The sequence below is a fragment of the Archocentrus centrarchus genome, chromosome 1 (assembly GCF_007364275.1).
Source record: "Archocentrus centrarchus isolate MPI-CPG fArcCen1 chromosome 1, fArcCen1, whole genome shotgun sequence".
NCBI classification, from domain to species: domain Eukaryota; kingdom Metazoa; phylum Chordata; class Actinopteri; order Cichliformes; family Cichlidae; genus Archocentrus; species Archocentrus centrarchus.
The window spans coordinates 1,202,186-1,212,020 of NC_044346.1; the positions used below are offsets into that span (position 1 = coordinate 1,202,186).

At 46.1% G+C, this 9,835-nt stretch overlaps 2 protein-coding genes across 2 annotated transcripts in view; both read right to left on the reverse strand.

Moving 5' to 3' along the window:
* Positions 1–613: 613 nt before the first annotated feature.
* On the reverse strand, positions 614–9,678 carry LOC115789227 (glycine receptor subunit alpha-3-like). The gene is made up of 3 exons (XM_030742544.1): positions 9,625–9,678; positions 5,967–6,116; positions 614–1,338 (listed from the first exon to the last, which is right to left on the reverse strand). Exons 2-3 carry the CDS (start codon positions 6,084–6,086, stop codon positions 1,021–1,023), a joined length of 438 nt encoding a protein of 145 aa, XP_030598404.1. The 5' UTR covers positions 6,087–6,116; positions 9,625–9,678; the 3' UTR covers positions 614–1,020.
* LOC115789250 (momilactone A synthase-like) overlaps positions 8,259–9,835 on the reverse strand; it is a 10,471-nt gene continuing 8,894 nt past the window's right edge. The window contains 2 exon segments of the mRNA XM_030742578.1: positions 8,259–8,528; positions 9,171–9,301. Of these exon segments, the coding sequence (XP_030598438.1) occupies positions 8,259–8,528; positions 9,171–9,301 (401 nt within the window).

Genomic DNA, 9,835 nt, shown 5'->3' on the forward strand with positions numbered 1-9,835 from the left:
TTCAGATGTGGTTTGCCTGTAAAAGGCCTTCAGCTCCAAGAGGAGGTTATGAAAGTTCAGACTTTTCATGACTTTTTCTTGTCAAGTCTCCACCCACTCACTCAGGGCCTCCGCCCCCTCACTGAGTCTCTGCCCTTTGCACACCTGTTTTTGATAATAACAGTCGCAGATCTGAAGGTGCCAGCAGGGGGCGAGAGGCACCAACAGCACAAACACGGTCCCACCTGTGTCCACCTGTCCGGCCACAGCCCTCATAATGCAAACTGTAAGACTGAATAGAATTTAGCCAGATCTGGTTGTTATGAAGGGTGAAGTTGGTCATAGTGGTTACTTTAGGATACGCCCTGTAGTGGCCATTAGGGGAATTGCAGTTTCTTGCACTTTGCTTTGGTGTCATTTTTTTTTCGGTTAGTGTTTGGCTGAGATTCACTGTGCAACAGAAACAACAAGCACCTGCTCAGCTGCGTGAGTCACAGCAACCTTCACACTATTGATCAAGCTGGTTTCAGTTAACAGAGCCACAACTGAAATCCCCCTCTTTATCTTTGGCAGGTCAGACCCCCCCCCCCCCCCCATCCCCACACACACACACACACACACACACACACTAAAATATCATTAGACCAGAAATAATAAATTCCACATGGCTGTTATGACTCAGTCATAAACGAGAGCTTTCTGTGCTAGTCACGTCTGCCACGCGCTCTTCAATACTCCCTCTCATTTTTAACTTTAATGCCACAAAACTAGTCACAGAATTCTTATCAAAGATTATCAGAATTATTATCAGATTATTTTTAACGTTGTTCATGGTTTTCAGGCATTTTAAGATCTGACTATTCTATCCTCCGCTAATTCTTCATGCTGTCACAGATTTAAGTACAGAGGTCATCCTGACTGCTCGCAGGGCTGAGGTTAAGGGAAAAGGAAACAAATGTAGCTGATGAAGTGTCCTCTTATGAAGTACACAGATGCTTGTGTGTGCACAGAGTATATGAATAACTGGTGTTCTTTCTGTCTCTACTGCTTATGCACGTCTTCATGTCGCAGTATCTTGTACAGGACCCAGTAGAATATGTTGAAGAAGAGGAAGGCCAGAGGGAAGCCGGCCCTCGACACAGTGTCAATCTTTTTGGCTCGGTCGATGAATAGCTTCCTCATTTCTTCCGTGCTTTTACCCCCACCACCTACTCCAGGTGCATTCTGGGTAGTGTTCGTTGTGGCTCCCGGGGTGTTCAGCGCAGTCACGGCGTTGTTGGCGCTGGCCTTCGAGTCCTTGCTGTTGCTGGGAGTGGAGGTCACGGCAGCTGCAGAGGTCAGCCTGCTCTCATGTACTTCCTGTTGAAGACATGAGGAGGAAGGGGAGGGGGAGGAGGGGGTCACAGATTATTTAATAATCAGTTCACTGCCTGGACCTCTGAGCAAGGCACCACATCAGAGGTGTATGTGTCTGAATGGCTCAGAAAAACAAAATGAAGCTTTCGGCCGAGTCAAAGTCCAAAAACAAGAAAACAATCCACCCACATCCTCACCAGCATGTGGGGCAGGCGCAGAGCCTGTTCGCACACTGCAGAACTCCAATATTCATATTTATTGCATCTAATAATATTAGAGCACATCTGCTTTCCATCTGATAATGAAACACGGGGAGCCGCCATCTTAAATCAAAGTCCGGACTTAAATTAGACTGAGATGCTTTGGCATGACCTTAAAGAGGCCGTTCATGCTGGAAAACCCTCCAATGTGGCTGAATTCAAACAATTCTGCAAAGCAGAGTGGGCCAAAATTCCTCCACAGCGGCGTGAAACACTCACCGCCAGCTCGGACTGCCAAGGGCGGCACAGCCAGTGGTTTAGGGGGCAGTTACTTTTGCACAACGGGCAGATAGGTTTGGAGAGCTTTGTTCCCTTAATGAGTGAAATCATCATTAAAAAAAAACTGTATTTATTATTATTACTATTAAAAATGCCAGATACTGTTTCACAGCACTGTAAACAGGTAAATAAGATAAAATGAGCTGATGATGGACAACAGACACTCTGTGAAAGGTGACATCAGATAATCAGAGGATTAATGAGAATAACAAGACAGCTGTTAATGAAATCCCCCTGCAGGCTAATCTGTCCTCAGAGATCAAACTGTGGGTGGAGGCGGCTCAGACTCGGCTGCTGACGCGCTGCATGTTTGTCTCCTTCAGTAAAACCCACAGTCTCAGTCAAACGTGTAAGAGCACCTCCCTTTAAAAGCCTCACACTTGTTTCCATAAACATCAAAAACGCATAAAAGAAAAAACCTTTCACATTTTCATTTAACGAGGATTTCCTGTTTCTGGGTGGCTCTCAAAGTGTTTCCATCAAGTGCTTCAAAACATGAAGTCTTATTAATATTCTGATCAATGAGGCGAGCATCATGATCTCAGTTTTGTTTATTGCTTAGATTTGATTTTTATTTCTTGTACAGTATTTAGAGTATTGTTATGATTTAGGTCTTCACTGTTTGTATTTGTAGATTTCATGAACCCCCCCCACCCCCGGTCTGTGAGGTTACTGTTATTTTTTCCCTTCCAGTCGGAGACACAAATCTCCTCTGGGATTGTATCAGGAAGGGCATCCGAAATAAAACAAACATGTGGGGCGACCTCCTGTGGCGACCCCTTGTGGCGCGGGAGCAGCCGAAATGAGCTTTTCTGTCTCCTGTGTTACTTCCCCCTCCGGCCCCGCTGTCATTGGTCGCCTTCACCTGTGTCTCGTTACCCTCCTGTGACCAAGGTTACCCTTTTGTGGATGAACAGCTGCATTCTCCTCAGTCTGTGTTTCTTCAGCGCTCCTTTGGTTTTTGTGTAGTCGTGTTCTGAACTCAGTTTAGATTTTTGTTACTTTATTCATAAACTTTATTGGCCACAGTAAAGGGCTGTGAAACCAGCTCTGCAGCCTGTGACCAGCCTCATCACCGAGTGATGTGTATTTGATCTATATTTCTGGACACAGAGCAGCAGTTTTGTCTGACAGATAACCCACACAGGCTGAGGCTGAAGCTAAATGCTGACAGTAGTTCAGTGACCTGCTGCAAAGGTGCTGCAGAAGGGACGGGGAAATGCAGCTGAGGGGAAATGAAAGAAAATGAGCTGCTAAAAAAAATCCCATCTCTGAGATTCAAGTTTCTGAGCACGGATCCTGACACCTAAACTAAGCCAAGCTAAACTGAGCCATGCTGTGCTAAATCAAGCTGAGATATCTAAATTAAAATCCTTAACACATCTGGAATCTGATCTTATGAATTCATTCAGATTCTGATCCTGAAAGCAGCTAAAGCCTCTGTCTAACCCAGCGTATGCGTCAGACTGATGGAAGAGGACTGGTTAGCTCATGCAAGTGAAATATGCACACAAATGCACACACACAGACACACACACACACACACACACCCGTGCAGTGTGGCATTACCCTGTGATTGCTGGTGTAGATGTTGGTCATAGATCCATACAGAGGGTCTGACGCTTTGAGGCCGTTGTCGGTGTTAATACGACGAAGGGACTCAGCTAGCTCCTCTGGATCAACCGCACCTCCTCTGATCTACCGACCGACAGCATGCACACCACACATCAACACACAGAAACCAAAAGGAAGAACAAAAGAAAAGCGGATTGCATCCAAGCACGGGGCCGGGCCGCTCACTCATTCAGTCAACGCAGGGAAATGTTTGTGTGAACTTTTCCAGGTCAGCTGCTTTCACAGACTGACAAAAATACAGACATAAACAATGCATGTTGAAGAACTGGATATTAAAAATGTATGAGGTAAAGATGCTGCTGTGGGCTGAAATAAACCTCATTTGAATGAAAACAGCTTTTGTTGCAGGGGAGTGTTGTGTAGTGATAAACTGCTCACGCCTGCGTGCTAAAAGGAACCTTCAAAAAGCATTTTTGTGTCTTTTCACAAAAGTTTCCTTCTCCGTGTTTTCATGTGTGCGTTTTAACGTTTCATTGTGTTCACATGAACGCTGTTGAAATATAATTTTCAGAGGCAGTTACACCTACTTGATTCAACTTTATAAAACATTCAGAAATCATATTCAAACCCACAGGATCTGATTCCTCATCATAAACTCAGTTACATATTGACTATGTGCTCATTTTCATCAGGACACAGTTGTAATAAATCTTAGCATGTGCAGTTTGTGTCTGTGAGTTGACTGAATGCCCCCCCCCCCCCCCTCCCGGCCCCCCAGAGGTCACGATCATGCATCGACCACGGGCTCATCCACAGTTTGGATGGCCAGAGAAACACAGAACCAGCAGACCGATGCAGTTACAGCCATCATGCACTGACACAGTGAGAAGACTCAAACATGCACAGTGAGAAGCAGCCACTCTTCATGTCTGCTGTCACACACGGGGACAGGTCTGCTTCTAACTTCATGAATTTCTCCCTCCCGCTCTCCTTCGTCAAACTTTGGAACGTTGTTCTCCGATGGAAACGTGAACCTCAGATGGAAGTATTAAATCGGGTGTTTACAGCCTCCCTGAAATTCTCCCACTCGACTTCAACCCACTTTCTTTCTAATGAGAGTAAAAATAGAGAAGGACATTTTAAAAACGTGGACAGAATCAGTTTCATTTTGTTGATTACTGTAAAAATCCTGAAATAATCACACAGAACTCGTCCGACTGTGTCGCGTTTCCTTCACGATGCTGCATCCTAACAGAGCCCTGCTCCACTTTTCAGGTCCGGAGGTGCCACTTGGAGTTGTTTTTAAGCACAGCTTCATGATGAATAGCATGACAGCCATCTGCTGCCTACTAATGCATATAAACCCAAAGCTTCTCGTAGAATAATGTTTGCTGTTCTTTTAATTACCTGATTTTTTAACCATTTGGCTGATGAGTTTTTTTCCTCTCGTGCACGTTTCTGAGAAGTGCTTCAAAAATAAAGTTTAATATTTCATTGTAATTGATGAAAATGGACATAATAAAGAATTTGCAGACAAATGGAGCATTTTTCAAATTTTATAAACAGCTGAATGAAACTGAAACACATTCAGTGCGTTTTAGAGGAACTGATGGACGTGATCTTCACACAGACATCTGACAGCAGCGTAAGAAGCTGCAGGTGCTGAGCACAAGTTCCTGTTTCCATCAGAGAAAGGTGAAGGAGCTCAAAGGCCGCCGCCGCTGTTCTGATTAACCAGCAACAGAAATATTAGCCGGTTAAACTACACTCTGACATTTTATTAATAGGCAGCGTTTCTCCGTGAAGACACAAGATTTCACAGTTCTTTAAAGAAGATGAGCTTCACTGCAAACTAATGTGAACTAATGTGAAGGACTTTTTTCTCCTCGTGATGAAGCAAAAATACAGTTTTGATGTCATTTCCCCACAAATACGTGTTGAATTAAGATAATAGAAGTTGAAATACATCACATTCAAGTTCCCAATAACACAACTTTATTTGAACCCAGATCTCTTTCTGCACGGACTCAAAGATTCCTAAACTGTGTACGTCCAATGAGGCAGAAAATTCGCTGAATTAAATATTTCAAATGGCTCTTAAACATCAACAGTGTCGGTACAAACAAGATTTAACCTCAGCCGACATGCTGCGTTTCTGACTTTTAGACGAGTCTGATTTTTTCTCCTGTGTGATCAACTACTGAATTAGTCATGAGGAGCAGCCCTAATTTCTGCCCTTTCAGTGACTTCACCAGCACAGAGTTACACTCATCAGAGTGGGTTGCGGGCCTTTCACCTCATGCTGTTTCTGAACAGCACACTGCGATAGTTACATGTCACCACAAGATGGCAGCCTCAGACCAGAGCACGCTCCACCAGTCTGTGCGTGGATCCACACGCCTGTGCAGGTCAGAAAATGTGTAGGTGCTGAAGTGGTATTTGTCATTAAGTTTGCTGCCTGCTCACTCTGGATGATGCTGTGTTCACTGTGCTGTTCAGTGTGGGACTTTTCGGTACCTTGCTCTTATTCTTGTTGTGCCGTCTGAAGCGCAGCAGCTCTTTGTGTTGCCGTGACACAAAGTTGACGGCGGCGTACTCCAACAGTGCAGAGAAGACGAAGAGAAGACACACAGCCATCCAGATGTCTATGGCCTTCACATAAGAGACCTGTACACACACACACACACACACACACACACACACACACACACACACACACACACACACACACGGTGAGCCTCAGACATAATTGTGGTTTTGATGTTAGTGACTGCACAGATGTTGCACTCGTATTTTTATACAATAATTACAGATTTTATTTCAGGGCTTCAGCTGCTGCCCAACATGCTCAGCCGTGTGTGTGTGTGTGTGTGTGTGTGTGTGTGTGTGTGTGTGTGTGTGCCACTGTGACGCCCGTGGTGTCAAAAAGACGCAACTGCACTCCTTTATGAGACGATGACTTATTCAGACACATGTAACATACTGGAGTGCAAAGCTCTGTTAAGCACTGGAAACATGAGAAACCTCCTAACCTCCACACACACATGTGCAGGCTCGCCCAAATGGCTGAGGTGTGCGTGTGTGTGTACAGTATGTGAGGGAGGGATGAGTGTCCTGATGAGTTAATAAGGCTTATGTAACCAAGTGCTCCATGTCTGATTTTTTCTCATGCATACACGATACCAGAACAAGACTATGGGGCTTGTTCTCACTCACGCTCTACCAGATGCATGATGTGTAATAAACAGACTTTAGTTTGTGCATGCAAAACATCCGGTAAGATGATGAAGGAAAGAGGGACGAGGGAGCACAGAGGTCAGGATGTTTTGGCGGTCTATTGAGGTAACTTCAGGGTTAATCCTGAGTTTTCAGTCTCAAGAAGGCGCAGCACATCACCGTGGCAGCTTCTGCTGCAGGTCTAACCTGTTCCACAGCACGTTGTATTCAAGATAAGACAGAAAATCACTGCCTACTTGACCACTCAGTTTCCAGGAAACTAGCATCATTACGCCTGGAAGTTCCCTGAGCGAGCAGATGGTAGGAAGGTCTAAACGTGTTTCTCTGATTGATACGAAATATAGACTCCCAGGAAAAGCTTTATCTCTCTTTTTTCTCCTGGTGCAGTTTGTAATTTCATGGTTTTAAGTCTAATGATAGCTGTGATAGAAAGCACGAGAGCCTCACAGTGTGCTGTGTGTGAAGCACACGGAGCAATGGAAGAAGTCGAGCTGCTCTATGAATCATGGCTTTACTCTTGCACATCGTGAGCAGCTGAGGGTGTGTGTTTTTTTTCCTGGGAAGGGATGGCAGCACAATGCACTTCAGGAAGGAGGCGTGCTGAAACAGGTAACACTCGGCTGGCGTTTGCGTGGATGTTCTCTGATACGTGCGGCCTACGTAAGCTGCAGGGCAGGTAGTAAAGGAGTTAGAATGAAGGACAGAGGACCACAGCACTGGAAACTGTAAGGGGATTGTGTTTTAAAGCCTAAAAACACATATAACAAATTGTAAGGAAGGATTTATGATAGGATAGGGCAGTGGGACTGGAAGGTACTGGGGGGGGGGGGGGGGGGGGGGGGGGGGTATTTTTCTATTATTTAACATTATGCAGAAAATTTTCAGGAGGAAAGCAGGGAGCTCCTCCAACAACCTCCAACAAAACACAGAAACTTTGCAAGTATGCAAGAAAGTGGAAACAACGAACCGGGCTGTGAGGAGGAGCTGCTGGCAGCTGGTGAACAAATGAGTTCAGTGAGCATCACTGGAGCGCTTGCTAGCTGCACTCGCTAGCTGTGCAACTAGCAAGGCAAGCGGTGGATGGAAATTACTGCTGCAGATGGTGAAAAACAGGGCTTAAGCAGCCAACATCCAACATCGCAGGCAGAAAATATTTTTCAGTTTTATTATGTGACAGTACTGCGCAGCTCCTGAAGAGTCGCAAAGTTTGTGTACTTTGTTATTCTTAAACTGAAGTGTTAAGCTACTTTTATGTTTACATTTGACTTATGCTGCATCACTGCTATGTCATGGACCCTGGGTCTTTGAGCCAGGGTCTTGAGGTTTTGAATTGGAGGTGATTTATGTATTCTGGAGGTTTGGGTTTTGGATTTTGGTTTGCTTCTGGATTTTTCTGGGTTGCTTGTTAATGTTGTTTGTTCCTTCCACCCTTGTCTTGCCTTTGTCTCTGTGTTCATCCTTTTGTGTAAGGTTCATGTGTCTGTAGCGCCACTGTTTTCGCCTCAGTCTTCAGCGTCTGCAGCTCCGGCTCCTCCACCTCAGTCCTCAGCCCCTGCAGTGCCTCCTCAGTCTTCATCCACTCCAGAGCCGCCACCAAAATGGAGCCACAGCCAGAATGACCAGCATCTGAGTCTTCAGCTGCAGCATCCCGCTGGTCCACCAAGTCTTAAGAGTCAGCATCTGTAGCACCGCCTCATCAGTCTTCAGCGTCTCCATAGTCTGCAGTGCCTGCTTCACAACCTCAGTCTTCATCTTTGTCAAAGCCACCACAGGAACCATCATCTGTGCCAGAGCCTTCAGAGTCTGCACAGTCATCTGCATCTGCTGCCTCTTCAGAGACACCTGCAGCAGTAGGCGCAGAGCCTTCACAGACAACCCAGTCAGCAGCAGCCGTGGCAGTCTTTAGTACCATCGCTTCGTCAGTGCTTGGAGTCGGTTGCTTTAGCGCCTCAACCAGAGACTTCGTCAGCATCAGACTCTTCAGTGCTCTTCAGAGCCGATGGGTCCTGCTCCGCCAGAGTTTCCAGTGGGTTCCATGTCGCCTGGGCCAGAGGTAGTGGGCCCCGCTCTGTTCAAGCCTCTGGGTTTTGCTTCACCAGAGGCCTAGCCTGTAAGTCCGACCAAGCTGCCTGAGGTTTCTCCGTCTCCGTTGGCGTCCCTGCTAAGCCTCCAGAGGGTCCTGCTCTTTCCGAGCTTCCGGATTCTGATTCACCAGAGTCCCAGCCTGTGAGTCCAACCAAGCTGCCTGAACGCTGCTGTCTCCATCAGCCTTCTGCTAAGCCTCCAGAGGGTCTCGGCACCACCTCCAATGCCAGTCTCCAATGACTGTATCCAGTCGCTTCCTCTGTTACCTGCCTTGGGTCATCGCTGACTCCCTGAGGGCCTGCATCCTGTTCTGGCCTTCTGGTGGATTCCATCCATTCTTCCACCGTCAGTCTCTGGTCAAGCATCGTAGGGTCGTGTCTGGCCTCCAAAACATCTCACCGTCTCTGCTGGCCACGTGTGGCTGACCGTGTTGCCTTTGATGTTGGCCACACGGTCAGCTTCCTGACTTGCTTTGTCTGACTTGCCTCGTGGCCGGCCTCCAGAGTATCTCTGTTTTGGCTGGCCGGCTCCTGGACGCAGCTGGCCCTTGAACTATCTGGCCTCTGTTTTGCCCCTTTCCCAGCATTCTATTTTGGACTTTTTGCTCAGCTTTTTGCTGCCAACTTTTGTTTTGATTCTGGCTCCCTGTTTCGGACTCATGTGCTTTTTGGTTTTGTTTTGGTTAGCTCGTGTTAGCTGATAACCTAATGCTCCACCTTCTGGTCCAAATATTGTACTTGAGGCTTTTATCCAAATTGTATTACTCAGTTTATGGAAATGACCAACAACGATAATATAAGAAAGTTAAAGTATATTTAATGTAGGAAGAAAAACGGCCTTTAATGTCACTAACCTGAAAGCCTAAATCTGCAGCAGAAAGGAGAAGAAAATGCAACCAAACCCTCACAGAAAGTAAAGGGACTCCGTGTGGAGTCACGAGTAAGACTGCGAGGTTTTTACACTGTGTTTGTATATCTGTGTGAGAACAGAGAGGCAGCCTGTGTATGTGTGATATAGCATTATCTCTGCTGGACAGGCAGCAGCAGCTAAAGACACTACTGTGA